General features: G+C 35.6%; 2 protein-coding genes and 1 non-coding gene across 7 annotated transcripts in view; 2 read left to right on the plus strand and 1 right to left on the minus strand.

The window, feature by feature from the left end:
* The window catches only part of znf1086 (zinc finger protein 1086), an 893,143-nt gene that overhangs the window by 670,861 nt on the left and 204,084 nt on the right, over positions 1-18,198 (plus strand). The window lies entirely within an intron of this gene.
* Positions 1-18,198, plus strand: part of si:dkey-220a11.5 — a 765,979-nt gene that overhangs the window by 263,092 nt on the left and 484,689 nt on the right. The gene's annotated exons all lie outside the window — the stretch shown is intronic.
* Positions 1,560-10,270, minus strand: LOC108183926 (uncharacterized). Its single transcript, XM_087249332.2, is given in 3 exon segments — positions 1,560-2,030; positions 2,032-2,870; positions 10,125-10,270. Coding segments are annotated over 3 exon segments (1,263 nt in total). The 5' UTR covers positions 10,210-10,270; the 3' UTR covers positions 1,560-1,691.

Raw genomic sequence — 18,198 nt, forward strand, 5'->3', positions numbered from 1 at the left:
AGATTGTCAAGGGGGTCGAATCGAGATCGCAATCTTTTTACCATTAATTGTGTGGCTCTAATCCCTAATCATAACTCCTGTACAGCAGTCCCACAAATTTTCTGACACTCGGTGACACTAGAATACCCTGTCAGAAAAGTCTAGTGGCTGTCAATGAGCTTTTTACAGTGTCTGCTATAATGTTAATGCTGTTGTTTTGTGTTTACATTGATGAGTATGGCCACTGTGTTAAATGCACAGTACTGTTACGATCTTATTGCCACATTAGATCATTATGATAACATGTACCTTCAGTGATTTCCTGAAGATAAATACCCAAAAATAACAACTGAAATAAGTACAGCAGTCGCGATCGTCTGATCTCATATGAAGCAAAAAATCGCGAGGACATATGATGACGTGTGCAGGTACTGTAGTGCTGTCTCAATTCTTAGGGGTAGAATTTGAAGCCCTTCAACTTAACCCTCAGTTGTAAGGGCCAAGGGGAAGGGGTACAAAAATAGAATTGGGATTGGGCCTTAATATTTAATCCACATAAATTTGTTAAAAGTGTTAAGTTAACTTAATTTGTGTTGTGACAACATGAAAGAATTGTGTGGAACCCTGCACAAATATGGTGATCGCTTCATAATAAGTTGAAGCACATTGTCAGATTTTGCTGTATTTGGCTTAAGCGTTCTTGGGTGGCTCGCAAATGTATAGATGACTCTAATACATAAAATAAGTAAGCTGACCAAAGTTCTTACGGGGAGAAGACTTTATTGAAGACAATAATTGTGCAGTTGATCAGCTGTGATGTTAACTTGTCCGTCTTCAAGTAACTTCAACCAAAGTACAGTCTGTGAGACATTAATTTATAACAAAGCATAAAACCCCCCTGGAGATTACCCAACTGCTTTGGTTGGGTCACATCTCTTGAGTTCCTGTAGGTCATTTGGTTGCACATGAAACAAGCCAATACAATCGATCAACATACAGAATTATTGTGCCTTCTTGCAGCCCGATAGCAACTCTCACAACCTGGTACTGGGCTGTGACCCCTGATCTACACTACAAAACAGCTGGCAAAATCTTCACCCCTCTTCAGTTGAGTTTAAATTTTCAGGTGTTCAAAGGATTTCATTATCAGTAACTTGATATGCATTCAAGAGTTCACACTTGTTTTGGCATGCTATCCCGGGAGAGACCAAAGCTCATAAGATCCTTGAGCCCTGGGCTCCCTCCCGTAAGCAGGACAAGAGGGGAGTGTGAGCTCAGGTAGATCTCAATTTAATGTCCAGTTTACTTAGGTTGTGTATTTTTGGAATGTGGGAGAAAACCAGGGAACCCAGGGGAAACCCACGCGAGCACAGGGAGAATGAGCAAACTCTAACATTCTTACGGTGAGGCAACAGTGCTAACCACTGGCTAATCATTGGCTGCCGTGTTGCCCAATCTAGAAAGGAGGGGGAGTAAAGGTGGGAGGGGGATTCTTCAAGACAAAGATAACTGAGTTAAGAGGTTATTTATAGTGAGTCAGGAATCATCTGATTGGTGAATCATGTTTTAGCTAATGCTGGACCAGCCGTGGACAATCATAAGCATGTGATCCTCTCGAAAGTAGTTTATAAATAAACTTCACTTGAATGAACAGCCAAACTACGTGAAAAAGCTGCCGTTTTGAATATACCTGTGTTTGTGTGGACAAGGCCTCAATGTTGAGGACTCTGCTCTCCATTGTGAAGCTTCATGTGAGTGTTGAGGCTTCTTTTACTTTTAAAGCCCTTTCCACATTCACTGCATCTAAAAGGATCCTCTCTTGAGTGAACCTTCATGTGTTTCTTAATGGTGTCTTTGCGTGTGAGACTCTTTCCACACTGATCACATGTGAACACTATGGTTCCAGTGTGACCATTCATGTGGTTCTTGAGGCTAGTTTTGGTTGTGAATCTCTTTCCACACTGAGCACATGCAAACGGCTTCTCTCCGGTGTGAGTTCTAATGTGGTGTTTGAGTGAGCTTATATGTGGAAAACTTTTACCACACTCATGTGCATGTGTAAGGTTTCTCTCCAGTGTGAATCCTCATGTGGATGTAAAGGTCTTGTTTTTGACCAAAACTCTTTCCACACTGTTCGCAGGTGTGAGGTTTCTCCCTAGTGTGAACTCTCATGTGAACATCAAGGTTTGGCTTTTGACAGAAACTCTTTCCACACTGCTTACAGCTGAAAGGCTTCTCTCCAGTGTGAGTTCTCATGTGCACTGCAAGGCTTCTTGCATTATAGTAGCTTTTTCCACACTGTTGGCATGTGCACGGCCTCTTTCCAGTGTGAATTCTCATGTGAGTATTAAAGCTTTGTTTTTGACCAAAACTCTTTCCACACTGTTCGCAGGTGTAAGGTTTCTCCCCTGTGTGAACTCTCATGTGAACATCAAGGTTTGGCTTATGACAGAAACTCTTTCCACACTGCTTACAGCTGAAAGGCTTCTCCCCAGTGTGAATTCTCATGTGTGCTGCAAAGTTTCCAACATGATAAAAGCTTATTCCACATTCTTGGCATTTGAACTTCCTCTCTCCAGTGTGAATTCTCATGTGGGCTTTAAAGCCTTGTATTTGACCAAAACTCTTTCCACACTGTTCGCAGGTGTAAGGTTGCTCCCTAGTGTGAACTCTCATGTGAACATCAAGCTTTGACTTCTGACTGAAACTCTTTCTACACTGTTTACAGCTGAAATTACACACAGATTTGGATTTCCGAGGTCTTCCGTGTGATGAAGTCTTTTTAGTCAGTGTGGGTTTTTCATCAGTCGTTATTTCTTGGGGTTTCTCAAACTGCTGTTTCTCATCTATTTCATTCTGTCCATGAGTCTCTTCTTTCAGCACCTTCAGATCTAAAAAAAAAAGAAAGAAAAAAAAGAGTTAACTTTAGTATGAAGGCTCAAAGCGATAAGCAAGAAATGGATGTTTCACCCACAAATGAAAATGACCTTACCATTTACTCTCCGTCATGTAGTTTTAGACATTTCCTTTATTGTGGAACACAGTAAGCCAGTAGTTTTTTTTCTTCTTTTTTTAATATCTTCTCATGTTTAACAGGATTAAGAAACTCATAAAGGTTTAAAACCACATGAGGAAGAGTAAATGGTGAGGCTATTTTCATTTTTGCATCAACTATCCCTTTAAAAGGTTCCTACAAATACCCATTTTTTAAAAGATGGAAAATAAGTCTTTGGTGTTCCCAGAATGTGTCTGAGGTTTCAGCTCAAAATCAGATCATATACCTTGTAGAATATTTATTTTGGGGGGTCAGAGGCAAACCAAGCTCTTTTTGTGCCTGTGGCCTTAAATGCAAATAACCAAATTCACTCGCTCTAGATTACTCGTGTTGTTTCCTCGATTGAGACAAATCCTGCATGTCCATAGCAAGTATGCATAATTCACGCTTATATTTGCAAGTTTGCATTATTGTATAAAACTTATGCAAATTCTTAATGCCACATTTACTTTAAGCTGGAGTGATGAGGAGACGGCAAGATGACATACTTTGTTACTTGTTTTTTATTTATTTGTACTTTTGTCTATGTCCTGAGGCTTAGCTTAAGACCTACTTGATGACATTGTATATACCCGACAAGATGCAGAAATGCCATCTAAAAAGGTTACTTGCGGTTTGTCCAATCAGGGACAGTGACAAAATAAATATACAAAATAATAATGATAACCCAGGGTTTACGAATATGAACTGTCTGTTAATGAACACCCAGGATTATTTTTTAAACCCATGTATAGCATGAGCAGTGTGGAAGGTGACTAAAAATATCCCAGAATTTATCCAGGGTTAGAATGACCCAGGGTTAACAATTTGAAGTGTGAAAAGCCCTAAGACTACTCAGCATCAGCTGTCAGGATAAACAGAGTATAATGACAAACAGCGACAACTGTCAATCATGTCATGATGACCTGGGGCCTGTTTCAGTAAGGAGGTTCAACCAACTCAGAGTTTAAACTTGAACTCTGAGTTGATTTACAGAGAGATTAAATTCTCAGAGTTTTCGGATTCAGAAAAACATTTGAGCTACAAAAGTCTTTCAGTCAAGAGCAGTGAGGGATTTTCTCCTTTTGTTGTTTGATTAATGCTAAAAACAGTCAGCAGCAGGAATATTGCGCACTGTCACTTTAAGAATAGTGCGGCTCTGATATGGTTTCTCTTTCACATGTCTTTTGATTCTCAACTTGTTTGTTTATTACACAAATAAGGGTTAATATGAATATTCACTAAACACAGCACTCTGACCCAAATTTGCATGCATTTGACCATTAAAGCGCTCAGATTAAGATGGCTCTAGATGTGTTCTATATGATGGAATAATCATTTATCTCGATTAATGGTTTTTCAAAATCATTAGAAGCCAAAATCGAAATTGAAACCAGATTTTCGATTAATTGCACAGCCCTATCAAGTGGTAGAGGTTCATATGACATTTAGAATGTAAGCAGGACTAAAAAATCTTTTTAGAACGAGTAATAATCCCATTAATCTAGTTACAGTACATGTCCGTCAAAGGTCAGTGAATTTAAGCTAATTATTCATTAAGAAAGGACAAGCCATTCTGCTATGTAACTTTGTTCTTTGTGTTACTGAAATGTAGGCAATAGCTATGTTTCCATCCAAAAATGCGAATTAAATGTATGCGCAAAACTGGGATGTCACATAAAAGATGTGCAAATAAAGCTGCATTTCCATCCAATGAATCAAAGAGAACAAAATCGTCACTTCCTGATTAACAGGCCCCAATTAAGAACAGTAAAAACAGAATTTACTGCAGTAGAAGAAGCTACATGAATCTTTTATTTAAATGACAGCTCAGAGGACAATGCTGGCACACAATGAACACGTGTTGGCGTTTGAAGCAATGAGACGCAGAGAACAGACGCTCTGGAGGTCATTAATAATATAATAACATGAATACTGAAATGGTTCATGTGTTTTAGAATGACCAAAACAACATTTCAGATGTTTATAATGTTCTCAGCCTGCTGGTTTGTGCATTCACACACATTTTCATCATCATATGATCTCTTATAACAAACCTTTTTAAACACACATACTGGAATTTGTTCAGTAAAAGTGCTTGCGTTGTTTACGTGAGTTTATCTGCTCTTATCGAATAAAAAGTTTGTCCTACTCAGTTATGCGCATGTTTCTTTATGCTTATTTTTCAAAGGTTATGTGCATCATGACGTTTCAATCAACCAATTTTTTATGCTCATAGCCTATCCAAAAAGCACAATATGTAAGGCTAAGTGAGAAATACCGCTTTATCTTTTAAAAAGGGGAGGAGACCGACAGAAAACTCTCTTTCAGAGACAGGCTCTCTTGCTCTGCAAACAAGTGTGTTCATGACTATATATACAAAGAAAAACAATAAAATAAGAAAATATGACTTTGCAACAATAAGCAGCATTAGGCATGGGCCAGTATAAGATTCTGACAGTATGATAACCTTGAATAAAAAATATCACAGTTTCATGGTACTGTGATTACTCCTCTAAAATATATTCTTTTAAATGTCTGGGTAAAAAAAAAACAACACTTTTTCCTCTTTGAACACAAAACATTTTCTTTTGAGAAACTTTTAAAGTATTTTGGAGCAGTAAACATGTCAGGCTAAAGACTGATTTATACTTCTGCGTCAAACGCCGGCATATGCTACAGCGCTGACGCATAGCCCTTCGCCGTGGCCATTGCCGTCACTGACGTGCACCTCTCAAAAAATGTAACTACACGTTACAACAACGCATAGCGCAAGCTCTGTGATTGGTCGGCTTTGTAGCACTGACGAGTATGGGCAGGACCAAGAGCCGCGCGAACGGCGCAAGTGATTGTTTACAAGTGTGGAGTCCCGTGAAGGTGTTTCGTGTTTACCTCATAGTTAAAGTTGTTGCACGTCTGCCGGTTCCTGCCTCAAAATGAGCGAGTTTGAGTCACTTGTACAACCAGGAAGTGTTCAGGAAAAGCAAAACAGCAGCGAAGAAACTCGACACAGAGGAACATTTACACCTCACTGCCAACTAGCGTTTCGGAAGTGTTAAGGCAGACCAACAGAGACAGCGCGCAGAAGTATAAATGCACAGCTGCGCGCGTTGCCTGTGCCGTGAGTTACGCCGGTCACTTGATGCAGAAGTATAAACCAGGCTTAAATCACTCAATTGAATACTTGACTTCTGTTGTCTTCATTTGTTTCATAAACACAGATTTCTTTACAATTTAAAATGGCATCTTTGGAGATCTTTTTCTGCTGGAGATACTGTTGTCCTGAAAAACTTAAAACAAAATGTAAAAAAAAAAAAAACTTACATATAGCGATGAACGGTACAGCAGAAAATATTGGCGGTTTTAAAACCTCGACTTTTTTCAAACTGCGTTGAAAAAACCTTGAAAACGGTTATCGTCCCATGCCTCAGCAGCACAACACTGTTTTTAGGATCTAAAAATGTATTCTTTAATAAAAGTCTCAAGCAAATAGATTCCAATGGTGGCACCTGCTGGTACGTGAAGAATATGGTCAATACTGACAAACTTTACACTCAAATGTTTGCATATCATCAGCATACTGTAATTCATTTCTTAAGCAGCAAAAGTCATTTTTAGACTAGTTTGTTGGCCAGTTGTAGTCAGCGCAAATGTTAAACGTTATTGTTCCACAATAGTCATTTAGTCTCACGTCACCCTGCAGCAACATCATATAGTTTAGAATTCTGTACAATGTTTTATAATAATTAATTACTTTAGTGTCCATTTCATTCAGCATATTTAATATTGGGGGCATCCATGTTTTTTTTTATACTTTAAACCAGAGTTTCTGCAGGTTTCACTAAGTTAAATGTAAGACTTTTAAAGACATTTTTAAGACCATTGTGAGAATTTTAGACTCATAAAGCGCTAAAGTCTAAGGAATTTTTCAAATAGCCCAGATGAAAAACATTTTAATTTGCCTTAATAAAAAAATTTGATAATTTAATACATTTAATAATACAATAATAAATAAATTAAAAATATATATTATAGATATTTCTTAGCAAAAGATTTTAAATTGTGTGTAATAACATGCAAGCTTTACTTGTATCCACACACTTTTTTTCCTAAATAAACTTTCATTAAAAAATAATTAAAAATGAACAAATGTTTTAAATGTTTTAAAAACTATAACAAACTAAAATCTACACAACAATCTGTCCTCGATGTCTTCAGCAGTAAATACATGAGGCACGTTTAAACAAATGTTATTGTAAGGAAAATTATTAAACCATTATGACAAATAGAGTTAAAATGACCTTTTTGAATAAAAAGTGTAAAGTTTTATTGAGATGGATTGTTGGTGATTGTGTGGGCTTTGGCCAGATTAGGTAGCAAAACATAAAAAAGGAAAATGAAGACTTGTTTAAAAAAAAGATTAAAGACCTACAACACAACATTTCTGTAAATTTAAGACTTTTTAAGGCCGAAAATTTTGATTTTGGAATTTAAGACATTTTAAGACCCCGCAGAAACCCTGATTAAACACAATAGGCCTGGTAATTAGTTATTATAATAATGATGTAATTCTAACTCTAATACTATCTGTGAGAACTAGTAACATCTACTAGAAACAAGTTAAAACCAATAAAGAGGTCGATGAAAAAAGTTAATTTGGATCAATGTGACATATGCAAATGGAGAGTACTAAGCCGACCCTATCACCGTAATAGCAGATATCTTCTATGAGAATACTGTTGGTCAAATATCTTCAGCTCAGTTTAAGTTTTTTTTTTTTTTTTTTTTTATATAGCACTGGTGCTCAAGGACACTTTACAAACAGTAGGAGAACAAGAAAAGCAATAACCTTAAGAAGGTAGAGAAAATGGGAGACTAATAATAAATAAAATAATGACAAAAGACACGAGAACAAGTAACAAGAGAGAAACTCATTCCTGTCTTTCAATAGTTATTTTCCATCCACCTATTTTTATGCACATAAAAAAACGGTTTATGGAAACACCATGATGCAAAAAAAAAAAAAAAAAAAAACGTATGCGCATAACTGAGTTGGATGAACGTTTTATTCGATAAGATGAAAAATCACGATGGAAAACACGATACAAACTCCAGTATGTGCATTAAAAAGGTCAGGTGATTTTGTTATAAGAGACCATGTGATGATAAAAATGTGTATGAATGGACAAACCAGCCGCCTCAGTACATTATAAAACATCTGAACTCTTGTTTTGGTCATTCTTAAACGCCTTACAGTTTAAGTATTAGTGTTATTATATTATTCATGACCTCCAGAATTAAGAGCATCTTCGTGTCTGACACCTTTAAACGCCACCGCGCGTTCACTGCGTTTCAGGATTACCCTCTGAGGCGCAAGTCATTTATTAGATGAAGAAAAGATTAGCCGCATTTCCACTGTCGGGCATGTGCAAGCCAGGGCTTTTATCAGGCAGGGCCGGGCCAATCGCAAGGGGGGGTTGAGCAGTGAGGCAGAAATCATGTCGTATTTCCACTGTCGGGCTAGTACCTCGCAGAGTGTCATGCAAACCCCGTCCCCAGAACGTCCCCCGAATCAAACGTCACACAACCCGCCCACTTCAGTGGGAATCAGGCAGATAATGCATGCATGACAGATAAAAGGTAGCTTAGTTTCTGCTTTCACTCACCCATAAAAGGCTCTGTTTACATGATTTGATTAATATCGTATCCATATACTTTATAAATAATATTTCAAACCTCCTCCGGTGTTTATTGTTTTAGAAAATATCTAAAATCTTTTTTTCAGATAGGCCTTTGTAAAATGAAAGTTTAATATGGCTTTAAAATGGTTTGATTTATGTACTGTTTATAGGCTACCTAAATTATTATAAATAGATTTTATTTGTTTTATATTGGTTTATTTATTTTATGTGATTTTATTATATCTGATATTTGTAATTATTCAAATTATTTTAAAATATCTTTGGCTATTTTATTAGGATATGACACTATTGTTTTTGAGTCTACAAAAATGGTCACAAAATTTGTAAAGTTTAATGTCTTTCTGTTGTATTTATGTAATGTATTATCTTCAAAATAAATAAAAACAGAAGCCGCTCGCAGCATCAACAGTGCTGTGAAAGAGCGGTCTTTTTCTCGGTCTCACATTCACATCCAGGCATCTAAACGTGCACAAACACCTTTTAAACTTGACAAAAACTCTCAAAAACCTTTACTGTCTGCTGTGTCTTTAATATGGTGTAAAGATTATTATGCGTTATTGAAACATCAAGGAGGATGCAGCAAAGTCACTTATAAATGAAAACTTAATTTTTTTATGCAACAGCCTTACATTTAAAAGGGAAACATAAGGGCGATCATACGCAAAAAAAAAAACCCAGCCTAAATGGCTATATGCATGTACTCGTGTGCGATTGGAAAACTAGTGTCTGTCTCTCCTTTCACTCCGCCCCGAAGCCCCAGCTGGCCCTCTTTGGCCCAAGGTATTCGGCGGGCCAAAAAAGGCCGGCCGCTGGCCCCGAGAAAGCCCCACTTTGGCTCGATTAGGCCCAGGAAGTGACAGTGGAAACGTGACTGGCCTTGGCTCGCCCTGTCTCGCTCGCTTTAGACGAGATAGTGGAAACGCGGCTATTGATGCAGCTTCTCTTATCGCAGCAAATTCCATTTTTACTGTTGATATTTGGCACCAGTTAATCAGGAAGTAATGATTTTGTTCGCTTTGACTCTGTCATTGTATTTGCACTGTCTGTATTTTGCACTGTTGTTGTATTTGTACTGTCTGTATTTTGTACTGTCTGGAGCCAGCACCTAAGCTTTCCACTCATCATAGCACACGTGCTGCTGATGATGTGACAATAAAAGTGATTTGATTTCATTTGAATGGAAATCATTGAGCTTTATTTGCATATCTTTTATGCAATAATCCAGTTTTGTGCATAAAGTTTATTTGCATTTTCGGATGGAAACATAGTACTTGAGTGCTTATGTGCATTTAGGAGAACTAGGCAGCAACACTCAGAGCTGCAAGATGGATTTAATTAAATATTCTTATTATTAAAATATCTGAATGAGGATCAAATGACTGAGTTGGTCTTTGAGAATGAAAACCAACCTGTTTGTTCCTGTGGATCTTCATGTTTGACTGTGAATGTTTCTTCAATCTTTACATCTTCACTCTCCTCTTTAATTAACGCCATCTTTATAACAGTGTGGAGATCAGTCGCTTCAGCAGGAGTTTTTCTCTGCGTTTGGACACTTTATCCTGTTTAAAATGAACAAAACAATAAACAGAAACAAAATAACTTCTTAACACTTACTTCAACCGTTTCTTTATAGGAGAGAGATTAACAATAAGAAATCAGGTAAGTTTGAGCAAGAAACAATAGCCACAAACAAATGACCTGATTAAAACTTGTAACGTTACTCCATTTCTTATATAGTTGTAAACTCAGAATGGAATGACAATATACTATTTAATAAATTAAACCTTCAATAAAGTTATTAAACTTATTACACACATCTCTGTAACCTTTTTTTAAAACTTCATTATTTATGTATGTTCTTAATGGTTTTGTTTGTTTTATTTAGCTTATTGTCTGCTTACAGCAATGTGTAGCACTTTTTTGCACAAGACAAATTTCCTCTTGAGGACAAAAAGTTTATCCTATCTTTATTCAAACAATTGTACTAAACTAATATTGACACTAATATCGTCAACAGCAGGTACATAATTTAGCACTGAATGAAAAAAAACTGAAACTTTAATCAATCGGTTTATAGTGTAAACGCTTTATAACAAACCTTTCTCCAGTTGAATAACAGCGCTTGAACGGCGCAGGCTTATGACGTCACACGCCACGCCAAAATAAAAGTCTTTTTAAACCTTTTTTGCCACTTACTGTTGCAGTCATGACTTATTGATATATTTCTCCTTCGTTTCCACTTTCTCACAGACGCACATATATTCAGTATTTGGAGTTGATCAAAACCTTTACTCTAAACATTTTAAGATAATTAAAAAAACTTCTTTAATCCACTAAGACTAAGTGTTTAAAGCAAAAATCTCAACATTCTAACAGGTATAACAAATAATTTAATGAGTGTTTGGAGCTGAAACTTTACAGAAAAGGAGGTAAAATAGGTGTCCTTCATGTAAAAAGTATTCATTACTACCACACATTTTAGTTCTTTTAACTAGTCATGACTTTTTTCTCTGCGTTTGGACACTTTATCCTGTTAAAAATTAACAAAGCAATAAAAATGTAAAATGAATAAAACAATGAACAGAAAGAAAATAACTTCTCTTCTTCTTATGAGAGTTATTAACAAAAAGAAATCAGATAAGTTTGAGCAAGAAACTATAGCCACAAATTAGCTGATTAAAACTAGTACTCTATTTCTTATATATAGTGATGTAAACTTAGAATGGAATGACATTATACTGTTTAATAAATTAAAGCTTCAGTAAGACACTTATTACACACACGTTGTTCAATAGTCCTCATTACTGTGAGTAAAATAGTACTTCGTTGTATAAAGGGTTACAATAATACTGTCAACAGCAGGTTCATAATTTAGTATCAGATGAAAAACCTAAAACTTTAATTAATCGGTTTCTTCTTCTTTTTCTTTGGGTTTTACTGGCGGTTGGCTACCAGACTTGTAGGTGCATTACCGCCTCCAACTGGAATGGTTGAACAATAACTGAAGTGTAAAAATAGAGTGGAGGGGGAGAGGGGGAGGAAAGAGAAAAATATAAAAATAAATGATTAAATAAAAAATGTGGGGTGGAGTGGGCTAACAATTAATTCCTCAGATTATATTATCTTTATATTCTTTTCTCTGAATGGGTTTCTTAAACAAATTTAATTATATCGTCATATACCTAACTAGATTTATTCCCTAATAAACCTGCCAATGTGAAATCCTGAAGTTTGCTCTTTTTAACTGATTGAATAAGATCGTACCGTTCTTTATTATAGTTACTACAGTGGAATAAAACATGTCATATTGTTTCTTGTTGATTACAGTGTATACATTGTCCAGTTGGGTGTTTCCCTATTTTATATAAAATATGGTTGAGTCCAGTATGACCTATTCTCATCTGAGTTATAATCGTGCTTCCCTATGATTTCTGTTCTCCCTCCTTCCAGCAACGACTTGTTTATGTATATTTTATAGATGTCTGCCTGTTTCATTGTTATCCCAGTATAATTGCCATACTGATTGTTCTTAGTTTGATTTTAGCTTCTGCTTTACTCAATGGGACTTCTAGATCTACTTCACTAATTCTGAGAGCTTGTTTGGCCGCCTTTTCATTGCCTTCCACACCTACGTGGGCAGGAACCCAAATTAAATATACAGATTTGCCCATCTTTTTAATATAATATGTCTTACAGAGTATGTTATTAAGAATATCCATCCTAAATGATGACCTTCCAGATCTTATACTTTCAAGTGATGGAAAACTATCTGATGCAATTACTACACTATTTATGTCATTCTCCTCAATCCACTGCAGGCCAATTAATATAGCAATTAACTTTGTTGTATATACTGATATATTATTAGTTATTCTTAATATGAGATTAATTAACTGGGATATGTACTGCTGCTCCTGTATGACCTGTTTGTGGGTCTTTGGATCCATCTGTAAATAAAAATATTGATTCTTTATAATGTTTCTCTAAATAACACTGCACTATACATTTTGTTGGAAGATTATTGTTGTCTTTTAACTCCTGTTGTATACTGAGGTCAACATTAGGTAATGGAAAACCATGGCAAAATACGGGGTTGGGACTGACTTACAGTATTGTAACTGATCTAATCCAATAATTCTGGCTTTTGACGCTGCTATCCATCCAAAACTTATGATATTGGTTTCCTCATGCTCCCAACATTCTAATAACATACTTTTTGCTGGATCTGATTCAATTTGTCCCTGAATATTAACCCAATACGCCATCATTTATTTCATTCTTCTAATGCTTAAGGGCATTTCTCCCATTTCAACCTGCATAGATGAAACTGGTGAGGTTGTAAATGATCCACTACAGATTCTAAGTGCCTGCGCCTGTAATATATCTAATTTCTTGAGGTTTGAGTCTGCTGCCGACATGTAAGCTATACACACATAATCATGGACAGACCTCATGAGGGCCCGGTATATATTTTGTAATGATGTCCTACTCGCTCCCCACTCTTGCCTATACATTAATAACCTTTTTACCTTTGTCTATGATTTTATTCAGATGATTCTTCCATGTCAGCTTTTCATCAAACCAAACCCCAAGAAACCTTACAGTTTTTACTTGCTCTGGTTGCCCAAACAGTTTTAAAGCGAGTGATATGGTTTTTTGCCGTCTTGAGAAACAAATGACCTTTTTGCAACAGATTAAATCCCCATTTATTTGCCAATTTTTCCACCTGAAATACTGCATTCTAAACTTTCTTTTAAACAAATACACATTCCGGCCTCTTATCCATAATGCCCCATCATCTGCATACAACGATTTTCTTACACTTTGTTCAACCTGAAAGAAAATGTAATTTATCATTATATTGAACAACAATGGGATTCAAACACTACCTTGAGGAGTTCCATTCTCCATGGTGTCTTCATTTGAATATTCTTATACTACCCTAACTTCCATGACCCTATTAAACGTTTTACCAGTGACTCCTAAAGGTTTTATTTAATCAGCAATCACTCCTTCCAGAGCATATCGTATGATTTTTCTACATCAAAAAAGATATATAACAACTTCTTTATTAGTCTGTGCTTTCCTGATGTCTGATTCCAAACATAATCCTGAGACCATTGTATTTCTGTCTCTGCTGAACCCACTCTGCTAAGTAGAAAAAAATATTTTTGCTATTCTAAAAATGGGTAATTCTTTCTGTAATCTTTCTTTCCATTCTTTCCTGGTTTAAGTATAGGTACTACTATAGTTTGTTTTACATACTAAAGGTAATTGACTGGTGACCCAAATTTGATTAAATAAATTCAGTACTATTTCTAGTGATGTATACGACATGTATGCCAACATTTTATAGCACATTTCATCCTTACCATTTGTCTAGCGCTAATGATTGCTTCTTTTTTATTCAAACATTAAATTGTAAATCTAACAGATTTTCTGTTGTTTTTTTCTTTCTTTGAAAGATCAGGAAATTTAATTAATGTAGAGTTTCTGCAGTTCCTAGTCTCTTCAGAAAGATTAACTAAACTATGGATATTTTTGAATTATATTATATAATTATATATATTATATATATATTGAATATTTTTGGACTAATTCTGCCACACTTTAACACTGGTAATTCATAACTCCTTCTAACACCTGCCATTCTTTTAACCATACCCACACCTCTGATAATTGTTCTTCTCGTCCAAGACTATCGCAATATTCCTTCCACAATATATGCTTTTGTACTTTAATAGTTTTTCTTAATATTGGCTGAGTCTTTTTAAACAGAATCATAGCTTCCTGCAAATGATGTTTTTAAAGTTGTCTAAATGCTTTATTTCTTGCTTTTATAGCTACTTTACTATCATTATTTCACCATGGTACATTTTTAGTACTACTAACTAATTTATTTTTAGGTATTACTTCCTCGGCTGCTAGAATTATTCCATTAACAGTTTTAGTATATAAATGTTTACATCTGTCTGGTTCATTATTTGTATTGTCATAATTCTCTTTTCACATATTCTTGCAATTCTTTCCAATTTATTTTCTCCAGTTTCCATCTTGGAATTCTCTCTTCTTTTTCATACATTATCTTTATTTCTATTTAAGTCACTACTGGGTAATGGTCACTACCTACTGTACTTGTGCTTGAGAGCTTTTAACCATGTTTCTATTATGCATATTATATGTGGTCTCTCTGTAAAATTATCTATGAACTTCTTAAATTCTTGGCCATTTGCAATTAAGCTACTAGCATTCCATTGAAGAATGATTAACATTTAAAATGTTCCTCCCCAAGGCTTGGATGATTGTGTCTCTTCATTGAGGATGTCTCTAACTGTTTTCCAGAGCAGATCCTTCACATTCAGGTATTTTTCTGCTGATTTGACTATTATTTTAATCCTTTCATTCTTATTTTTTGTTTGAGCTAAAAATGTATTATCTCTGCCATGAATAATACAAAATAATTTTTGCTCACTATCAGAGTTTCTGCTTTCAATTGTTCACATTTTTGACATGTCTCTGCAATTTTGTTCCTGCTTTCATTTTGTTTAAACAAAGTTAGAATTTCTGAAAGCTTTTTCGCTGCTTCTGCATAACTGATTCCTTGAATAGTTTTGACTCTTTGTACTCCTGCCTGCCTTTTACTAACCTTACAATACGCTGAGCTTTGTTCCCCTCCGCAGTTACAACATCTCAGCTTTGTGGCCTCTTCACATTTACCACTTACTGTTGCAGTCATGACTTATTGATACATTTCTCCCTCGTTTTCCACTTTACACAACATATCTGCTATCTTTCCTACATACACAGACACACATATATTCAATATTTGGAGTTGATCAAAATCTTTACTCTAAACATTGTAAGACCATTTTGAAAAACTTGTTTAATCCACTAAGACTAAGTGTTTGAAGCAGAAAATCCCAACATTCTAAAATGTATAACAAATAATCTGATGAGTGTTTTGAGCTGAAACTTTACAGACACATTCTGGAGACACAAAAGACGCATCTTAAATCTTGAAAAAGGGGTAAAATAGGTGCCGTTTAGGTAAAAAGCAACTATTACTACTACTACTACTACTACTACTACATGTTTTAGTTACACTAGCTGGGTCATTATCACTATGAAGTGACTTTAATGTCCCACAAGATTGAATCAGTCCTATTTAAACATAATGTGCAATAATGAAACTCTGATGATTTAATATAATTGGTTAAACCTTTACACACATGCAGGTAGAATTATCAGTGTTTTGAAATATGTTTTTATCAATTTTTACCTTATTATTTCATTGTGTTTGCCATGTCCCACATACTGCTTAGCCAACTTCAGTGAGTCTATAACGTAGGTAAATTAGATCAAATTAAAAAGATTTATAAATATTCTTATTGTCTTTAACAAGTTATTTGATAAAAAGTCATTTTAATAACTTTTATTTTGTTTTCATAATATTATTAATAACTTTGCACATGTCCTTAAAATTGCCGTCCACCCTGTCATGATGTGGTGAATGTCCCTTTAAGAAACCCTCTGATGTACTCATTGGCATCACCGTGCCCATTTTGCTTTTCTTCAGAGGAGGTTAAAACATCTGCTGTGCACACATTAACTATCTACACTTATGTTTACTATTTTTCCTCATATTGTGTTTGAAACTGAATGGTGTCAAGCTTAAAGGTTCAGGACACCATGTGTAACCCGCACGATATAGAAACCAAGGAGATTACAATATTATACTATCAACTTTGGACCAAGTTATCAGAAGTTTAAGTTCGCTCTGGAGCCAACTTTGCAGCAAGACAAGGGAAATGATGACACAAGACAGGAATTTTTGTATCAAAATATATATGATTTATATTGTAAATATTAGTGAGAAATGAAATAAATTAAATAAAATAACAAACTAATTATTCTCAAATTTGGACTTTGAAATGTATATTTCCCCAAATATAAAGTAATAAAATAAAATAAAGGCTTTTCACACTATGTCAAGTGTTTTCTTCACAAAAACAAAATGTAAAAGGTAAATATAAACAACTTCAGCACTCCTCAGGTAAGTAAGACCATAGTAATAATTGAAACACTTCAATTAGGAAAAAAAAACGGCTAGAAAATTGAACCCAGAAAATAATTTCTTGTCAGATACCAAAGTGATTCGGCAAAATGATTCACTAGTCCATCAAACAAATATGATTGATCACCTGTTTGGTTGCGAAATGTTCAAGTTCAGTTCAATAAACTCAAATGTATATAATGCACCCGTTGCAGTGTTGTGTTTTAACACTGATTAGTAGCTCAGTTCCAGAAAAATAGAACTAAAAATGACTCTGGCTTCCAGTCGTTCCTGTGTCCGATAGACGATGGAAAATATAAACTCAAATTTCCTACCAATCAGATGAATTGGGCAACACGAAATATTGGTTCCATAAAACCGGGCGGCTCGCCAGTTTCCACCAACAGCGAATGTCCTCCAAGATGGCAGAAACAAGAATACTTTGGACTTCTAGAACTCCACACTCCAAATGTCAGGTGTCAGGATCACGAACAGAGGAGATGGAAAAACAAAAACAGAGGAAAAGAACACACAAAAAAAAACCCAACCAAGAAATATAGTAGTTATAGTTGAAGAAAAAATCACTTATGAACCAAAAAAAAAATACAGCCTAATCAGATCTGTGCTTCAGACGATTCCTGTCCTTGGTCCAAACGCGATTGGGGGTTTGAGTACGGACAGTAGTATATTACAGCAACTAAATCAAGTTTCAACTGCTTGTTTTACTTCTAATTTCTCAAATTTTACAGCTATACACGACGCGGGCCGCGAGCTCGCTCCAGCTGTTCACGTTTCTCTCGTTTCACTCCTCTCTCACGCTGTGACTCTGCCTCTCTCTCAACTCAACGCGCGCAGATGACGTCATTCCGGGAGGCGGAGCTAGTATTTTTTTCACTCGCAGTTAAATAGATGCATTTAATTTTATCTGCATTCTACGATTATATAATGTTTCTTTTTTCTTTTTGATAACATTGTGACTATTACAAAATACAAATAAAATTATTTTACATGTACTCCAGTTATTGTTCTTATTTATTTATTTGGTTAAAGGGCTTGATAAGGACTACAGTAACCTGGGTTACACATGGAGAACTTTTTTTTTATATTAACAGATTTGTGTGTGTTGAGCATCAGTAAAGACAATGTTAGCACCTGTCAGCTTTAATTGTGGGGAAAACTGGATAGTTTTGAGCTTTTGTCAGCAAATTTTAGCTTCCGGGTTTAAAATGATTTTTCGGGCGGGATCAAAATCGGCGACGTAGCGCAGAACTGCAAGTGCAATGATGACACGTTGGTTTCTCATTATTATTCATAGCGGAGTTTTCTTATCCTATGAGAAGAGCCGGCTGCTTAATTATTCATGAGATCTGCCAGAGTCAAGCCCTAGCTGTGGGACACGTCACAGACCCACGGCACGGGCACACAGTATT

The sequence above is a fragment of the Danio rerio genome, chromosome 4 (assembly GCF_052040795.2).
Source record: "Danio rerio strain M-AB ecotype USA chromosome 4, GRCz13ab, whole genome shotgun sequence".
NCBI classification, from domain to species: domain Eukaryota; kingdom Metazoa; phylum Chordata; class Actinopteri; order Cypriniformes; family Danionidae; genus Danio; species Danio rerio.